An 18,099-nucleotide genomic window follows, 5' to 3' on the forward strand; every position below is an offset into this window, starting at 1 on the left:
GATAATAGAGAACCTCGAACAGGCACATTCAACACATTTAAACTCATAATTAATCATTTTTAACTCAGCCCAAAGTTGGTATGAGCTGAAAATCTTTACTTTGGAATTTAGGCTAATTTACTTTTCAAACTATTCTAGAAACTGCGCATATGACAAGGAAATTTGTCTTAATAATTTAAAATACATTCCATATTAATAAGCAAAAACAGAGCATTATTGTAAAACGGACCAATTAAATTTATAATCAGAACATAATAATAACTGTCAACAAAAGAGCTTGCTATTAACAGAAAGACACGAACTATTAACCTCCGGTGCATGGTGTAAGCAGACATTGATTATATAAAAGATATGAAAGAATACAAAATCATTTTACATACATCGATAAGGACTTTAAATAATGAGCCTGGTTTCACCCCTCCTGTTTGAGCTGGGAGATCATGACGCAACTGCAGATGCCAAAGCATCCTCAGAGTCCACCTTTACCTGGAGCAAATAGCCATAATAAATCAATCCTCTAATCAAATAATCACACTTTTAACTGAATCTAGGTAGACTAATGACCTGGCTTGACCTCGCCTCCATAAATAAATTGTGAACACCACATTAACTAACCAGTCAAATTGAAGCCAGCTCCCACTCAACTTGTCAACTTGTGAATTTACTCATTTAAAATATATTAATATAAATTATATTAGAATTTAAGTTATTCAAACTATCTAAATATTTTACTTGAGTTGGAGCCATCTTCTCTCTATTATGATAAATGAACTGGCTAATGAGCTAATTAAAAAAATTATAGAATTGAGATCATATTCGAGTTCAAACTCAATTAATTAGTCAAACACAAACTGGGGGTGGCTCGAGCTCTACTCAGCTAGTTTACACCCTTACAAATAACAAATGGCACAACTTTTGTTTACCAAGGTTAAAAGGGCAACCTTGGTTAAAAGAGCAACCTTGATGGAGTACATATTATGCAGTAAAAACCAGGGAGTTGGAGAATTATTAATCTTCTTCAACATATGAGATCACTCTGCATTCTATAATATTGTGATTCAAGACTTACGGAAGGGCGCTATGTTTTAAAGAGTATAGGAATACCTGCTTTAGATGATTTAGCAAAGCTCCCTGGAGAAGCCTCTTAAGCTTATCACATTGCCCGGTCATATGACCAGCGCTGCACAACTCCTGAAGCTGACACCAGAGGCGCTCAATAGCAGTGTAAGGAAACCAGATGGCGGAAGTCTTCTTCCGTTTGATTGGATCGGCAGCACCCTGTCAATGTCAAATTGGGATGAAATTATCAAACATCTAAACCCTAAATCAAGAAATTAGTATTTATCCAAGCTCGGATAAACCAGGGCTTGAAGCAGTGAGGATCCGAATCAACTAATTACCACTGTTGCAAAGGATTCAAGGTACTCGAGCAGTAGATTTGTGGCTTCAGCAAGCCGACCATAATCTATGTACAATCGAACTAGTGTTGCAGGATCTGGCTGCTGGCCTGTCATACCCCAAGAAATTGCCCTACGTCCAGCCTAGTACGGCACAATGAGTGAAGAAAATCAGTAATCTTTAAACCACAACACTAGACTGCGAAGTAAGAGCAGATAGATGAAAGACGTTAAAGAGAAGAAAAAACAAGAGGAAAGAATGACCATTTGGGATTAAAATGAGGCAAATAAGGGGAAAAAAACTGTCCTCCGAATGAGACATTAATGGATAAACCCAAGCTTAAGAAAAAGGGTTACCGTGAAGGGGGTAAACAAAAGCTGATATCTCCAAACGGGATTTACCTTGAACATATTTACGAGCCAAAAAGGCAACTCAATCTGAGGATCACCATACAGAAGTGTTTCAGCTACAACCACGGGCAATCTCTGGTGTATATTTCTATATTTCTCCTGCAGTTGAAAGGGATTATAATAGAACATCACTAAAATGTACCTTCCTGCAAAATTTTGGCTTATTGGAAACAAAGCAATTTGGGCGAGCAGGTGAAAAAGGACAACCATTAATGGCATTGAACTTGTGTTGTGGATAAAGAATATTACAACAACAACAATATCAAGCCTTTATCCCACTATGTGGGTTATAGCTACATGAATACTTTGTCTCCATTGTCCTGTTAAAAGTAAAATTCTCATTTAAATTTAAATAAAAATAAGTCATTTCTAATACTTTCTAACCAAATCTTTTTAGATCTACCTCTATATTTTTTAATATAGGCAAAATCTAATACATCTACTCTCCTAATCGGGTCATCGGAAGGTTGGCATTGTGCATCATTATTATTATTATTATTATTATTATTAGTAAAAGTATAATTCTAGCCCTTCATCCTATCAATTTAATATAATTATATTATTATTTAAATTTAAAAAACAAAATTGATATTCATCAAAACTGAAAGTCACTTTTTGGAAGTGATTTTTGAGAATGAGAAAATTCCATCCAGCTTCAGCCAAGCAAATATTCAAATTTTATATTGTCATATTTTTCAGCGAGTATAAATTAAAGAAGAATGATAACTCTTCTAAATTCATTTTTACAAGTATAGACTTGCATAGTCTTCAATTCAAAACCACAATACATTTAATGATCTACAGTAAGAGAATTAACAATAGATCTGAGTTTCATTAATTTTCGTAACAATTTAACCATGCAGAAAGTATGAAATACAAAGATGATCAACAACAACATCAAGCTTTTATCCCAATACGTGGGATCAGCTACATGAATCCTCCATTGTGTATTATTAAAAGTCAAATTCTCTTTTAAATACAAAAATGATCATATGAAATAAATGAACCCCCTTAAAATTCTAGTTTTACTCATGTCTTTCACTGATCAAAACAATTTATTAAGCACAAGATTCCATTAGCAACCCATGCTAGAGAATTCCAAGCCATTCGAGAGCCTCTACATGTTGAAATAAAAAATATCTTCTTATACAATTTTTTGATACACCCAATTATTGATTAACAAGAATCTAACTTTAACCATGCTAAAAAGAGTGAATGATTGTAATCTTCTATTTGAATATCAAATTATCAAAATCTAAATCAGAGAAGACAGTCCACCCAATTAAATTTCCATGCTTCTGCCTTCAGTTGAAAGATCAACATCGTTGATGTTTACCTAACCCTAAGAACTTATTGATCAATTTTTATATAAACTTAACCATTGATAAAACCTGATGAAAAATTAACGACTTGTAATACCCTTCTCTAAAAGTGTTACTTTTATAAACTATTTTTAAAATAAAATTCAACAAAATTGTTATGGATGTCATTTAATGCATGCTCCAAAATTTTCACATAATTTGACTTCTCCTACACCATGAAAATAATAAATAATTCATCTTACAAAGATTTTTAAAGTAACTAAGAAGCAAACACTGCAAAAAAATTGTGGCTACTAATGGATATTTATAACAAAAAATTCTACCGTACATAGGGCACTAGAAATCCATTGAAATTCTACTTATTCAAATAATTAACAGATTTTTTATCAGTAATTTGCTACTTTCGGCAAAAAAATCAGCTGGAAAGTGATTACCACTAACAACAATTTGATCTAACTAGGATTGGTTCAATCCAACATACAACGATAACAACTCTTGTGCATCATCTTTATTCTTAAAAATAGGAATCAACACACTCCACTCATATTACATCTTTTTAATCTTCAAAATAATATTGAAAAGTTTCGTAGGCTAAGAAATTCCTTCATCTCCTAAGCATTTTCACACCTCTATCGGAATATCATCATATCCAATAGCTTTTTTCACACTTCATTTTCTTTAGAACCTCTCTAACTTCGGTTTTACTAATACGCCAATAAAAATAGAAATCTCTATTTTCATTTATAATCCTAAGGTCACTAAAGTCAATTGCATTCTCACAATCTTCATTGAAAAGCTTATCAAAATATCTCATCCACCTTTCTTGAATATCATATTTCTAATAAAAGCACTTTTTGTTCTTCATCCTTAATGCACTCCACTAAAATTAAATCCTTATTACTTCTATCTCTTTGTTTGGCTAACTTATACATAGAATTTTCGTCATCCTTATTATCTAATCTATTATATAAAACATTAAAAGATACAAATCTTTGCATCACATATTGCTTTTTAAAACCCATGAGAAGCCTAAGCCTTTACACAGAGCATAGACAAAAACAATTGAGAAGAGAAATTATTCAAGCATGCATACAATGGCAGAGAAGATTTTTTTTTTTTTTAATTAGAATAGATAATTTATTAGTTCAATGATGTACTAAATAATAATTAATTAGTATATGAATTTCTTAATAAGTACGATTTAATTAATCAAATTAAAATTAATTAATTTGTTAAATTAAAACTTATATTTCATTAGTTCAATAAATTACTAATTAATAATTATTTGGGATATTCATATATAATTAGAGTATGATTTGATAAATATTTTGGTAATTATAGTATGTATTAATTTTGTTATCAATAATAATTATTTAAATTTTATTTAGCTAACAAACTTTAAATCTTGAAATAAGTATCTAAACAATTCACCAAAATTTAATTAGATTTAACCTCTACCATGCCAAATGGTTTTCAGGATTTAACACCCTCAAGATTTAATAAATATAGATTTACAGAAGCAACTAATCCTACTTAAATCCAGACAACCCCCCAGAGCCTCATCATGGAGACGCAACAAGTGCTTTCCATTTTGTGGAATTTCACTTTGCCCGTCATTTAATAAACGATAGATTAATAATGGATTTTGACCAATTAAAGCGTTAGTTAAGATGAAATGAGCACATGAACCTTGCATAGTATTTTTTTCTTTACTTAAATCCAATTAGGAGGGATTAGATGAAAAAGCTCACAAAAATGGAAAAGATATAGATGGGCTTGTAAAGAGTCTAAGAAAACAATACACGATGTAAAAAAAAAAGTATTTAGTGATTTATATAATAGATTATATATTAAGAAGGACATAAGATGTATGTATAAGTTAGTCGAGCAAAGAGATGAGAGAAGTAGGGATTTAGGTTAAGCGATGTGCATTAAGGATGAAAATCAAAACAAGCTTTTCTTAGAAGAGGATATTCAAATATAGGTGGACAAGATATTTTGATAAACTTTTCAATAAAGATTATGAGAATACGATTGATATTAATGACCTTAGCATCCAAAATGAAAATATAAATTTTTGTTTTTACTATCGTGTTAGTAAAATTGAAGTTGAAAAGACTTTAACAAAATGAAGTACAGAAAAACTGTAAGACTTGATAATATTCCAATAAAAGCGTGAAAATACATAAAAGATTAAGGAATTTCTAGCTTACTAAACTCTTTAATTTTATTTTAAAGACAAAAGATACAAGATGAGTAGAAAAAGAGTGTTGATTCTTATTTTTAAAAAAAGATGTGATGCACAAGAGTATGCGACTTATAGAGGAATTAAATTAATGTGTTATACATTAAAATTAAGAGAGAGAGAGAGAGAGAGAGAGCATAAGTTACGATGTGATACTAATATTTTTTAAAATAAGTTTGATTCATATTGGGTAGATCTACTATAAAAGTTCTACATTTGCTAAGAAGTTTGATGGAGAAGCATACAAAGAGTAAGGAGGATCTACATATGATATTTATTGATTTAGAGAAAGCATATGATAAAGTTTTAAGAGAAGTGCTCTGGAGAGTTCTAAAAAATGAATCAATAATGTCTATATTCAAGTCGTTAAGGATATGTATATAGGAGTTGTTACTAGTGTTCAAACACAAGGTGGTTTGACCAAGTATTTTCCTATTTTACTTGGATGACGTCAAAGATCAACTTTAAGCCCATATCTTTTTGCTTTAGTCATGAATATTCTTACTAGGCATTTGCAGAAGGAAGTACCTTGGTGTATGATTTTTACTAATGATATTCTTCTTGTTGATAAGACTAAAGAGGGATTTGATGAAATTTTGAATTATAGATGTCAATTTTAGTGGTTTTCTTTTGAGTAGATCTAAAAACTGAATACTTACAGTGCAATTTTAGTATCAGTAGATCTAGTGGTGGGATTGTGGGATTGGATGATCAAGTCATTAAAAAGAGTGGACATTTTAGATATCTCATATCTATTATTCAAAGTTATAATTAAATTGATAAAGGCATCTTGTTGTTGTACATACTAACCGACCACACATAGGAGGAAAAAGGCTTGTTGTTGTACTTTATCCATTTAGCAAAGGTTCGTTAGAGATATGATTAAATAAAGATGATCCCACTTTAAAGAATATTATTATTATTATTTTAATTTTTCTTATATTTTGAAACTTTAAAATAAAAATAATAATGAAATTTAAATAAAATAAATTGTTATTAGTTGTTATTTTAATTATTGTCAAGGTTCATACTTCGGGTCAGTTGTGTTTATGACCATAGAAAAAGTAGTCTTTGGCATGTTGGAGTTGAGCAAATCAAGTTCTAAGGATGTTGCAAGTTAATAGTTAGCATACTTATTTTATGACAAATAGGAGTACCTTGACTCTTAATAATATGACTAATAATACAATACACTAATTTGAACTAAATTTATGTTTTGGATTAACTTCTAATGACATTACAAATTATTGATTTACTTTATAGAGCTATCTGGACAAAAAATTGACTTGCATGATATCTAGTCCCGTATCTTTAATATGCACATAACTTAAAACTCTTGCATCTACATTAGATTTAACTACTTTATGCATCAATCTTATAACCCTTGCTGTTTTCACATCATCATAAATTAAATTGTCATAAAAGTCATCAAAAATCAAATGGTCAACACTCACATCTCCAATCAAGGCGAAATGCTCGTCTCATATTTGATGTCTTAAAATGATCACGTGTAGACGGAAAAGTGGTCGTCGATGGAATCCAGAAAACCGCCGGCTACATAAACCGCCAGTGCTAGTTTCCTACGCGATTTTTTTCCGGCGGCACAAAAACAGCCGTAAAGCCGCCGGTAGTTAAAAAAACCGCCGGTTAATATAAGCTAACTGCCGGAAAAAACCATCGGATTTCGACGTTTTTCCTGTAGTGACAATTGATTCTCAGATGAATGATCTTAAGGTTGATGGAATCCTCGAGCTTCGAATAGTTACTAAAGCAGTTCATTTGATTGAGACATCAAATGTACCCATTCTAGCAATTAATATTGATGGTCTCATAAATGGCTGGAATATGAAAATTGCTGAATTAAATAGCCTTTCGGTTGATGAAGTCATAGGGAGGCATTTTCTTACTCTTGCCAAGGAGTCTTCTGTTGAAGCAATGATGAAGATGTTTTCTTTAGCATCGCAAGAAAAGGAGCAGCAAAATTTTGAATTTCATTTTAAATTTTTTGGTCTTCGAATAGATGATGGCCCAATTATTCTGGTTGTGAATGCTCGCGCTAACCAGGATATCCATGATTTTGTCATAGGCACATATCATTCAACATACAAGTTGAGTGGATTAAAGCAACTGCGGGATGCCTTAGCACTTGGATCTCAACTACAAAAATCCTCTGTAAAAAGAGATGCATGTTTTGTGGGGGATCGTGCTTTGAGAATTTTGAAATACTACGTGGTAGAACATCAGCTCAAACAGACTATGAGGAAGATGCAAATGATGCTTCAATTTTGAGTGAAGCCCTCAAGCACCTAGCCTGCATGTGAGTAATGATTGGGCATCAAAGACGCAAAGTGTTTTACCCCGGAGGATTGATTATGATTTCTATATCTATCTTTTTTCCAATAAAGCACCTCGACGGAGTCGAGCATTCTTTTTACGCCAGGGGAGTATGATGTAGAAACATCTTAACTAAATGCAGCTTTAGGAATATGTTATCTAAGTTTGTTAGTACTAGCTTCTAGAATGCTCTTTTAGCTTTATAAATATCAAGTATTGTAGTAGCAAGGACATTGATTGATGAAATATATTTCTCCTTGAAGCTTTGTTTAAGCTTGTGTTCTTCTTCTTCCCTGGATTGGGAACAAATCCTTCTCGCTGGTCAATTCTTCCGACGATCCACTACATCACGATTGACACGAGCAAAAGAGGTGGTATGGTTCCAGATGAGATGACAAAGTTACTAAATATGCTTATGCTTCTTATTTCCAACCCGAGGACCTTAGTCTGATCTTCACCTCAACATATGTGTTATTCTCTTCTCTTCTTTATGTGCTCGTCCTTTTTTTTTCTGTGTACATGTGATAGGAAACTTTTGAAATTTCCTTTCTGATGCCATCCCTTCTGAACATAGTATCAAGATGGAATTTTTTTTTTTTGGTATAACTTACAGCTCATTGGTATCTAAATCTCATAAGCTAGATGAGTTGTAGGACTATATTAGATTACTTTTTAGTGGAGAACAATAAAATTATAAGACGGAGCTCGTCTTGATATGTTTGTTTGGAATTTTAGGTATTAATCAGGAGATCTTGAATTTAAATTTTGCATATGTGATATATTTAATTGACTCAATAAGTAAAAAATAATAATAATAAATAAATAAAATAAAATTATAAGGTTTACTAATTACTATTGACATATCCAAGTGGTTTATATCAATAAAGATTGTATTTTGTCACAGCAGACCTGAACATAAAAAACCAAAGAGCTGTGATCTCTGTGGAAGTCTGGAGATGTCAGTAGCTAGGAAGTTGATGGCAAGAAGCCATCGATTTTGTTTGTCTTGAACGACAAACAAGGCTGGCCATCAAGGCGACCTCAACAAAGCCCTGCAGTGTGGGACCTAGATGATGTAAGGAAGGAGGAGTGGCGGTCACGCTGATGACGATTGACGAGTGAAAAAGATGCGACTGCGAGGGTGGGCGGTGAATATGGCTTCCGTAAGGAATGATATGCCATAGGCGAGGTTGGAGTGGAAGAAGATGGATGTTGAATATAATAGATTTTGTTTGATTTAATTTGATTTATTAAATGATAATTTAATTATTTTTGGACTATGATTAATAATTTAATTTAAAATAAAAAAATATTTAACTGAAAATTAAAATTTAATTTAAAATGAAAAAAGATTGGTTGAATTGAATCTAATTCAATCAAATTACAAATTGCAAACTACTGGATGCCTCTATTTTAATTTTTAAGTAAGGTGAGACCTTATCCAATTACTTCTGGTGATTGAGTTTTTGTTTTCTTTTAAATTTGCTTTAGTGAACTTCTCTCAAAATATTCTTTGACTTAAATGAAGTATTAATAATATTATTATTCTAAAATAAAATTCAATCGAATAAAGACAAAATTATAAAAAGGAGCAACTTTAATACCGAAATATACATAAGGATCGCAAATACCGAAAAATTTTAAAAGGGGCAAAAACATACTGTCAAAGAACCGTTAGAAACCGAATAATGGTTATCAAATTTTAGAACCGGAATCTTAATCATCCGGTTATACAAAACTAGAACAATTTCTATAGAAACGGGATTTTAATGATCTGAGTTCTATAGAAACCAAATAATATTATTTTATATTATAAATTTTATATTTAAATATAATTAAAAAATTTATATAATTTTTTAAAGATAAATTTGTTTATTTTATAAGTATAAATTTTATAATTTAAATTGTATAGTAATTTGTTATATGTAAAAACATATAATTTAAAAAATATCTAAGTATATTTGATAATTTAGTTCTTTAATTATATATTGAATTTAATAATTAATAAGAAAATTTGAAAATTTATGAATATAATTAGAAATTTAAATTTTATTATATATAATTTAATTTTATTATGTTTTAAAAAATATTATATTTAAAAAGATAAATTAATTTATAAAAATTTATAATTTATTTTTTATATTTTCAATATATTTTAAGTGATAATAATGAATGAGTGATTTATTATATGAAATGAATAATAAAAATTAATTAAATAAAATATTAATTAATTCATTATTGATTAAAATTTTATTAATGCTTAATTTATTTGATTTTGATGAAATTGTATTAGTTTATTAGTTAAATTTTGAGTTTAATTGTATTATTAATTATTTACAATATTTGTAAATTAATTAATGAGTCCATTTTGATTATATATATAATTTGTTATATTTTGAAAGAAATTATTAAAATTTTAATACAAATGTGCACTTGTTGTGGACATTGAATTCCTCTATAAAAAATAATGAATGTGTCCTTGCTCAGAACATTGAATTCCTTTGTTAAAAAAATGTCATTGAAGGCATAGGATTCTTGTATTATCTCGTTGACTGTACTTGAACATATCATATAGCTGGAAATATCAAATCCCATCAGATAGACTGTAAAGTTGTAAGAGCCATTAATATCCTATTGTATTTTTTTGCTGCAAGTGATGCTTTGATATATTTACACTCTGTTATTTAAAGAGTCCATACATAACATTTGAAGCATATTTATTGAGTCATTTAAGATGTTTTGGCCATGTACGGAGAAGGTGAATGGAGTCGCCAATAAAGAAAGATTTGATGATGCAAGTCGAAGGATGCATGCTTGTATAGCACGAGTTGGTGACACTCCATTGGAGTAAAAGGCAAATGCAAATGAGATTTTTAGGTGTTGCGTCAATGAATGATCAGAAAATGAGGGCGATTTTCTCTGGAATATGTATGATGAGTTGATTATGGTCAAACTTTACATGATAAGAGATTTTTAAAATGTTGCAGATTGGAAATCTCTTCAAATTAGATTTCATGAGGAGAATGATCATCTTGTCAAACCGCATTTCTTACAAATGTAATATCATGAGATGAAACGCCACAAAGATGACGGTCATTCACCACCAGATATTGACTGCAGTTACCTTGACATTGAACATGCTATTTTATATCGTAGTTGGTGTCCTAGGTATGACCAGGACATTATGAATTTTAATAAAGATCGGATGAAGGCGGTATTACCTTATGATCAGCCCAATAGTAGCAAGGTGTCAATGTCAACCAGGTTTTTCATCACTGGCAATAACAAATAGGTTCTTCTATTGCCGGCAGCCATGCAGTCCGTCCCGATAGAGAGCTGGGCATGATTTTTGTCCGCGCTTGTTCCTCATTCGTGAAATGGGGAAAGTGGTCCGTTCCTGATAGTAGGACGATTGCTTTCTCTGTAAATATATATATACTAGGTGGTTCATCCAAACCAGTGGGACAATCTTTACGGGAAGGCCAGAATCATTCCAAGAAAGTCTAGGAGCTATTCTTCTTCTTCCAGTTATTAAGATAGCTACTTCCAACATATTCCAGCCATTAATAATATAATTTATGGTTCTTGGCTCATAAATCAGCATCTAAATAGAGCAAGATATGGCCTTGTTAGATTCGACAGTTGCCACTTCAAAAAGCAAAAATTGAAGATCTACTACAAGAAATTGCCCGACTTAAATTAAGATTGTCAAGGATTGAATGAAGAAAAGGCTTGAGCCCCCCTGGCCCGGGACTTTAATGGTTTCCGATTATGGGGCAAGTATGCTCCTTTGACGGATTCAAGATCCTTCATTCCAACTAAATCCTTGTGAACCAATGACAACGATGAGGGCATTTCAGTTGATTAGATCTATTCCATCCCAACCTCGATCGAGTTCAGCTTTGAAGAATTTGAAGATATGTTGTTGAAATCCTTGTCTTCACCTCTCTATGATGAGCCCTTGTATGACGTGTACGATGACGACATGTTCTTTGAAGTTCTTGATTTTGATAAGCCCATGTATGTCGATGACCAGAGCAAGATGGATGCACCGCCGAAGTTATGCATGCAAATTGTTACTGATAAGGAAATAGTGTGATTGCCATCACTGATAAGTGAAATGCTTTTCAAAATACATCTGATGTCATCACAAATTTTAGGGTTGTTTCAATCAAGCATTCTTGTGAAGAGTTGGTTAATAGGATGATCAACCATCTTTCTCAAGAGCTTGATGCATTTAGGAAAAAAAAAGATGGGATATGGAACCTGTCAATCAATAGTTTGGTGAAGTTAACGAGGCGAACGAAAATATATTATTTTGTGATTTGTGTTGGCAAATTGAGACAATAATGAACCATATTTTTGTTTGTTCTAGATGGAAGATTACACCGAGTGGAAATATCCAGATCGGTTTAGCCAAACAACACTGCCTCTTTCTGGTAGGCAATCGAACATCTTCTTATGAGCTTGAAGTTTCTCTTGTCCGGTAGTATGACGCCAGAGATGAGCTGTTTATAACTTCGGGATTGTTTAATTCTATTAGTTAGTATGTATGGCTATATAGATATTGTGTTCCTTATGGCGGCATGTAACTTTTTATGTTGCTTTAATTGTCTTTAGGAAGGGAAAGTCGTCGAAGGAGCGAAGTTGAGCAACTATGAAGGAGCCGAAGAAGCGACGCGTGCAATCTCTACACCTCCTGTGAAGCAACGAAGTCGAACAAAAACGGCGAAAAGAGAAGATGGAAGGCAAACCCTAGACGGCTTTAAGTTATTATTGGTTAACTTAATTAATATAATTAAGTAAATTAATAGTATGATTAGTGTATAAATTAATTATCTAATTTACTTAATTGAATAATTAGTAATATAATTAATAATTAAATATTAATATAATTAGTTTAATTAATATAACTTAAAATAAATATTATTAAATATATAATTAATAGTATAAATAATAATTAATGAGTAACTTGTAATTAACATGTTATTAAATTCATAAAACATTATTTTTTTAGTTATAAATTTATATTTTAATTTATAATCATCTTCTTCATATTTAAATCTTACCTATCATAAATCATGAAATATGTTACCAAATAATTTCTAAGGATTTAATAAGATTTAATATTTGTCATACCAAACAGTTTTCGGGATTTAACACCCTCAAAATTTACTAAATCTGTATTTACAGGATGTACCAAATCCTATTAAAGATAAATAAATCCCAATAAAGATAAATCCCACTGGTTGCCAAACAGACCCTAAAAGCTATTTCTTTATGAAATTCCTTTAATTAAAACTACTCATAAGATGAAATTCACTAAAAATCGACCAAACAGAGCAAAAGAAGAAACAGAAAACTCAGCAACGGAATAGGAGCCAAAACAACATTCAATCAAAACGCCAAAAAAATAATAAAATTCAATCATGAAAAAGCACACAGAGCACAAACCCTTTTAATTATTAAACCAAAGAAAAGAGACAAAGAAGTGCACAACACAACCGCACCGCACCAAAGCCAGACGAAGGGCAGCGGCAACCAAAAGCCCAACTCGCCAAGCAAAAAACCTATAACAATTCCGCAAACTTAATAAACCAGCTGATGAACAGATCGAAGAGTGAAAACTTAACCTATAACTTAGAAGTAAAGAAAAGTTGCAGACTTCGCAGTTTGATATCCCTACCATACTTTTCTACTTTCTCTATACAGCAATTTGAATGGATGAAAAGGAGAGACATGGACCAGAGAGCTGTTGGCGACTTGAGAAAAATTCACCTTCGTCACCCAGAAGGATGACTAACGAGAGAGGTGGGGAAAGAAGAGTTTTCTGAAATAAAAAACTAGCTAATGGCAAAAAGGATTAAAAAAAGCTCGATATCCTAATCCGAATTTAATTAGATAAAATTCTTAATTATTAAATTTATTTTAGGATAAATATAATATATAAATAAAAAATTAAATGTACAAAGAAATATAAGCATTGCTATACTAAAATATTTTACACTTCCTTTTTGGACTACAATTTTGTACATGAATTAATTAAGTTTGAAAAAAATATTATCTATTTTTGTTAGATAAAATTTTTAATTTATCCATCTGATTAATATTATGTGGCCTAGGTATTTATAATTTTTTAGAATAATTTTCTTTGAAAAGAAAATTTTGGATCTAATTTATTTTCTCTCTCTATTGCCAAATGGTTACTTTTTGATTGCATTTGAATATTTTTAGGTGTTGCTTTTGGCCCTTTGATTAGTTGTACAAGTCTTCCAAGATTAATCGCATTATCTTATTTGTGAGATTCATCGTTTTATTTAATTCATTTTTTAACTATTGTTGTTAAGTCACCCAAAAAGAAAGTTTACAGGATGTTTGGCTGAGTCTATTAGAAGTGAATTCCATTTGAAATGCAAGACATTTAACTTTTTAAATGTTTGATTTAGTAAATAATCAACACAAAAATAAAATTTTTGGTTTTAAAAAACAAATAGTATGACATTTTTTGTGTATACTAAATGTGCTTGATTCGACTAATGGGACAAATTCAGAATAAACAATGTAACAAACCCTATAGAACCTTGTGAACCGTGCTTGCTTCATTACTCATAAGTCATGCTTTTTATTAGTCTCCTCACTCATATAGCGATAGCATAACCACGCCAACCATCTCTTTGTGAATTGGATTGCCTTTGGTATTTGAAAGGGAATCATTAAGGTGGAATGAGTTTGTTGTGGGAATCAACAAGGAAGTGAAATGCCCTCCATAAACGGGGATAATTGTTATCGTTAAATTTTATATTGACACGGATAGAGGAAGAGGGTTTCGATTCATTGAGATAGGAATGCTCAGCCAAGGGATTGTAGGTGTGGATTTGGAGAATGTGGTTGCGACATAAGGGAGGGAGCAAAGGAACATGAGTTGAGAGATCAAGAGCAGGGGGGGGGAAACCATTGGGTCATGGATCCTTTCACAATATAAAACTTCATAATATAGGTTGTCTACCTAGCTATGACTATCATGCAACTTCTTGTGCAATTGCAGTTGAGATCATGTTTGAGCTAAATCATCATTCATTTATGCTTACTAGTAAAAATGCACGTGACTAAACTTTTAAAAATAATAATTTATATTTTAAGTATTTTAATAATAATATTATTATTAAAATCACTAATGTTTATTTGAAAAAAAAAATATATATTTTTAATCTAATTTGAAAAAAACTTTTTTAATCATCATCTTTGCTTTATGTCTCATATTTCTCAGCTAGAGATTGTGATTTCATAATCTTCAATGATCTCGTGACATAGCAACAATTTTTCAAATTTGTTTATATATTCAGTAACAAATTTAGTGCATTGCTTTAATGAATTAGTCTCATCAAGCAAATAAACACAATTAGAGAAATGCAAGTAATTAATTCTCTTTTAGAAGTTCTTTCATTTCAGTCCAAATGGAAGATATCCCCACACAATCCATCCTTCCTTTCTCATTTTTTCCATACTCATCTAGCATATTTTAGCGTGTACATCCAATTTTAATTTTGCAAACGTAACATTCTTCGAACATTATTTGTCATTAAAAGAAAGTATTCATTTATGTTATCTAATTTTACCTTAAAAATAGAAACATCAAAAAGAGAAACTTCAAATTTGAATTTTTTTAAAATCATCTACGCCAATTTTTGCCATTTAAGTATTTCATAAGCCTCATATCAAACATCATACAATATCTATCTTGATTATTTCACTACTACCAATACTAACATTCAATTGAATCGCCTTATCATCATAACAGAAATCTATTTGGTTCACATGCACACGGTTGGTTATTTTCTAGATTTTCAATTAGTTTATAACCATATTATATTTAACAATTTAGGGCTTGTTTGGTTCCTGCAGCCCCTTTGCATAAGTAGATCAAGAAATGGTTATCGCAGAAACGAAGTTCTAAAATAAATTATTAAGCCAACTAAACTTGTTTGGTTACTTTTTTTTTTTAATGCTTACGCAAAGTAAATGCTTTACTGTTCTCATCATAAAATACAAAATTGCCCTCTACTTTCATTGCTTCTAACATGGCGATCAATTTCTGCTGCTAAACTCTCAATAAACCTTGCTCAGTGCTACTCTCTGAACGCTTACGCAAACAATATGCGCCTGTAGGATCGACCCTCTCTCTCCAACTTCTCCATTTATTTTGGCATCTCTTGAACTTATGTTTCCAGGATTACAACTTTTTTGAGATCCTTATAAAGATTTCCAGGCGATCCGGCAAGAAGCTTGAGAGGAACCCCGACCCAAGCTTTTTAAGAATATTGATGCAGGATTCACAAAGATAATCCCAATGTATCCCGTGGTTGTTTGAAACTTTCTCTGAGTATTCTGCTCTTTGTCGTTTCGGTATGATCAAAGTCTGCTGGACTGATATGGAGATGTAGAGCTGTAAATGATTACTGATCAGGGAGGACCGGGAGATGTCTAATATATGTTTTAACATCCTCATTTTGAACAAACCCAAGCTTAGCATCGTTAGGAGTACCAATAAGCTTAACAAGCAAGCAATCAATTCTTGTAAGCATCAATAATTCAAAGAAAACATTTTTTTTTCTTCATTACTTTTTTGAATTACCCTCATCTCGGTTATTAGGCGCATTTGGTGCATGTGATCTCGTCCTGGGAAGATTGTCCTCCTATTCATCAGTACCATGAAAATGCAACCGACATACCAACTGTCAATGGCAACAATAGTCGGTGGAGTTAAGAAGCAATTCTAGCGCTCTGTACCATCTTCTGATAGCGTACTCTATCATCAAATCATTTTCTAAAGTGGGCCGTGGAAGACAGAAATCACATATTTTAAGATCACAGTTTGAATTCACAAACATATTGCTTGTCTTTAAATCTCTATGGATGACATTGGCTGAATGTATGTATTTCAATCCATGAAGGATCTGATACAGAAAAAACTGCAATGATGGCCATTAAAAAGAAGTCATTAGTTTAATTATGAAAACAGAATTCAAATGAAAGTTAGTATTTAACTTTTTAGTCCATTACTTGGCAATGATCTTCTGATAATTCTTGATTTGAACGAATAGTATGATGAAGTCGATATCCATATGTTCTGTTGCAGTATAAACATCATTCTTTTCAAACCCGGAACATGTTCAAGCTCAACTTAAGATTTTTAATAAATAAATTAATGCTATAAAGCTGGCATTATTCATGTTCATTTTACAATAGCTTATCTTTTTAAGTGTTCTTTGCATAATATTACGGTTTCTCGATTAAGTAAAATCATTTGCAAAATTGCATCATATATATTTGAAAATATATATTTTTTTGATACAATTACATAAATATGATGCATTTTATGACAACTTTGATCCTCATAATGCATGGGTTTTTTTCATTTTGATAGCCTAATCCACTTCCCCAAACTATGTATATAGTACTTCTGATGTGAAACTACTAGGAGTTACTTTGGAAATTTACAGAACAATTGAATAAAACTTTGCTCATGACAAATTATTGTAAAAGAGAGTAAGAATTTAAAGAAATCGACTTGCTTAGGCCAAAGACATGCAATTGAGAGTAACCAAATAATTCAATCCAAGTTCAAGACAAAAGTAGATTCTAGATACTCATAACACAACCCGACGCTTAACAAAGAGAGGTTCAACTTGATGACCTTCTCTCACAATGATTAGTGGACTTTTAGCTGAGAATAGCGAGCCACAATATGAAAGATATTACCATGAAGGAGGCGACGCCAAAGACCTTCATTGATGGGGAGGTAGCAGGTGGTGGAAGTGGTGGATGACCGACGATTACCCAACGTCCCTGTGGAAGATGCTCTTCAATTGATAACATCAGTTGGAACAAGATGCGGTCGATGTAGTTTTCAACCGTTTCATCGTTGCCGAAGGTGACGTCAAAGAACAGAGATCCAAGTATGTCCGCCCTCCTTTGATCGTTGAATACAAATCCGTGGTCGACCTCGGGATCAGCCATGCATCATTGAAGAGATGGAGAGGGGTCGCCGTCTCCTTCTCTTGGCTTCACATATTATGAGCAACCAAAACTTCCCAAGGGAGGGAGCATGAAGAGGGGTGGACAAGGTAGAGAGAGGGGGTGGTGGTTTGGGTGAGAGATTTTATGTTAGATGGAGGACAATGAGATTTACTTCAAATCTGAAATTAATTTCAGATTTTGAGTAGTTTTGGAGGGAATCAATTTGAAATTTGAAAATCAAATTAATTGCAATTAAAGCATTGAATGAGAAGTAATGGGGAGAATACCTAGTTGGGGCTGGCGGCATGGAGAGAGAGGGAGGAGGGGATTGTGGGGGAATTAAGTGCTTTCCAAAAAAGATTGGACAATTAGG

The 18,099-nt window shown here is 31.9% G+C and overlaps 2 protein-coding genes and 1 pseudogene across 2 annotated transcripts; 1 reads left to right on the plus strand and 2 right to left on the minus strand.

Moving 5' to 3' along the window:
* Positions 1–213: 213 nt before the first annotated feature.
* On the minus strand, positions 214–2,033 carry LOC110116015 (nuclear pore complex protein NUP160-like). Its single transcript, XM_028697497.1, has 4 exons — positions 1,800–2,033; positions 1,401–1,541; positions 1,105–1,278; positions 214–486 (listed from the first exon to the last, which is right to left on the minus strand). The coding sequence occupies exons 1-4, from the start codon at positions 2,025–2,027 to the stop codon at positions 439–441; spliced, it is 591 nt and encodes a 196-aa protein (XP_028553330.1). The 5' UTR covers positions 2,028–2,033; the 3' UTR covers positions 214–438.
* Positions 2,034–7,094: 5,061 nt separating this feature from the next.
* On the plus strand, positions 7,095–7,664 carry LOC110116016 (phytochrome A-like). The gene has a single exon (XM_020849441.1). The coding sequence runs from the start codon at positions 7,095–7,097 to the stop codon at positions 7,662–7,664; it is 570 nt and encodes a 189-aa protein (XP_020705100.1).
* An 8,498-nt stretch (positions 7,665–16,162) lies between these two features.
* LOC110116017 lies at positions 16,163–17,726 on the minus strand (annotated as a pseudogene).
* Positions 17,727–18,099: the final 373 nt, after the last annotated feature.

This window comes from Dendrobium catenatum, unplaced genomic scaffold (genome assembly GCF_001605985.2).
Source record: "Dendrobium catenatum unplaced genomic scaffold, ASM160598v2 fragScaff_scaffold_945, whole genome shotgun sequence".
Taxonomy (NCBI): domain Eukaryota; kingdom Viridiplantae; phylum Streptophyta; class Magnoliopsida; order Asparagales; family Orchidaceae; genus Dendrobium; species Dendrobium catenatum.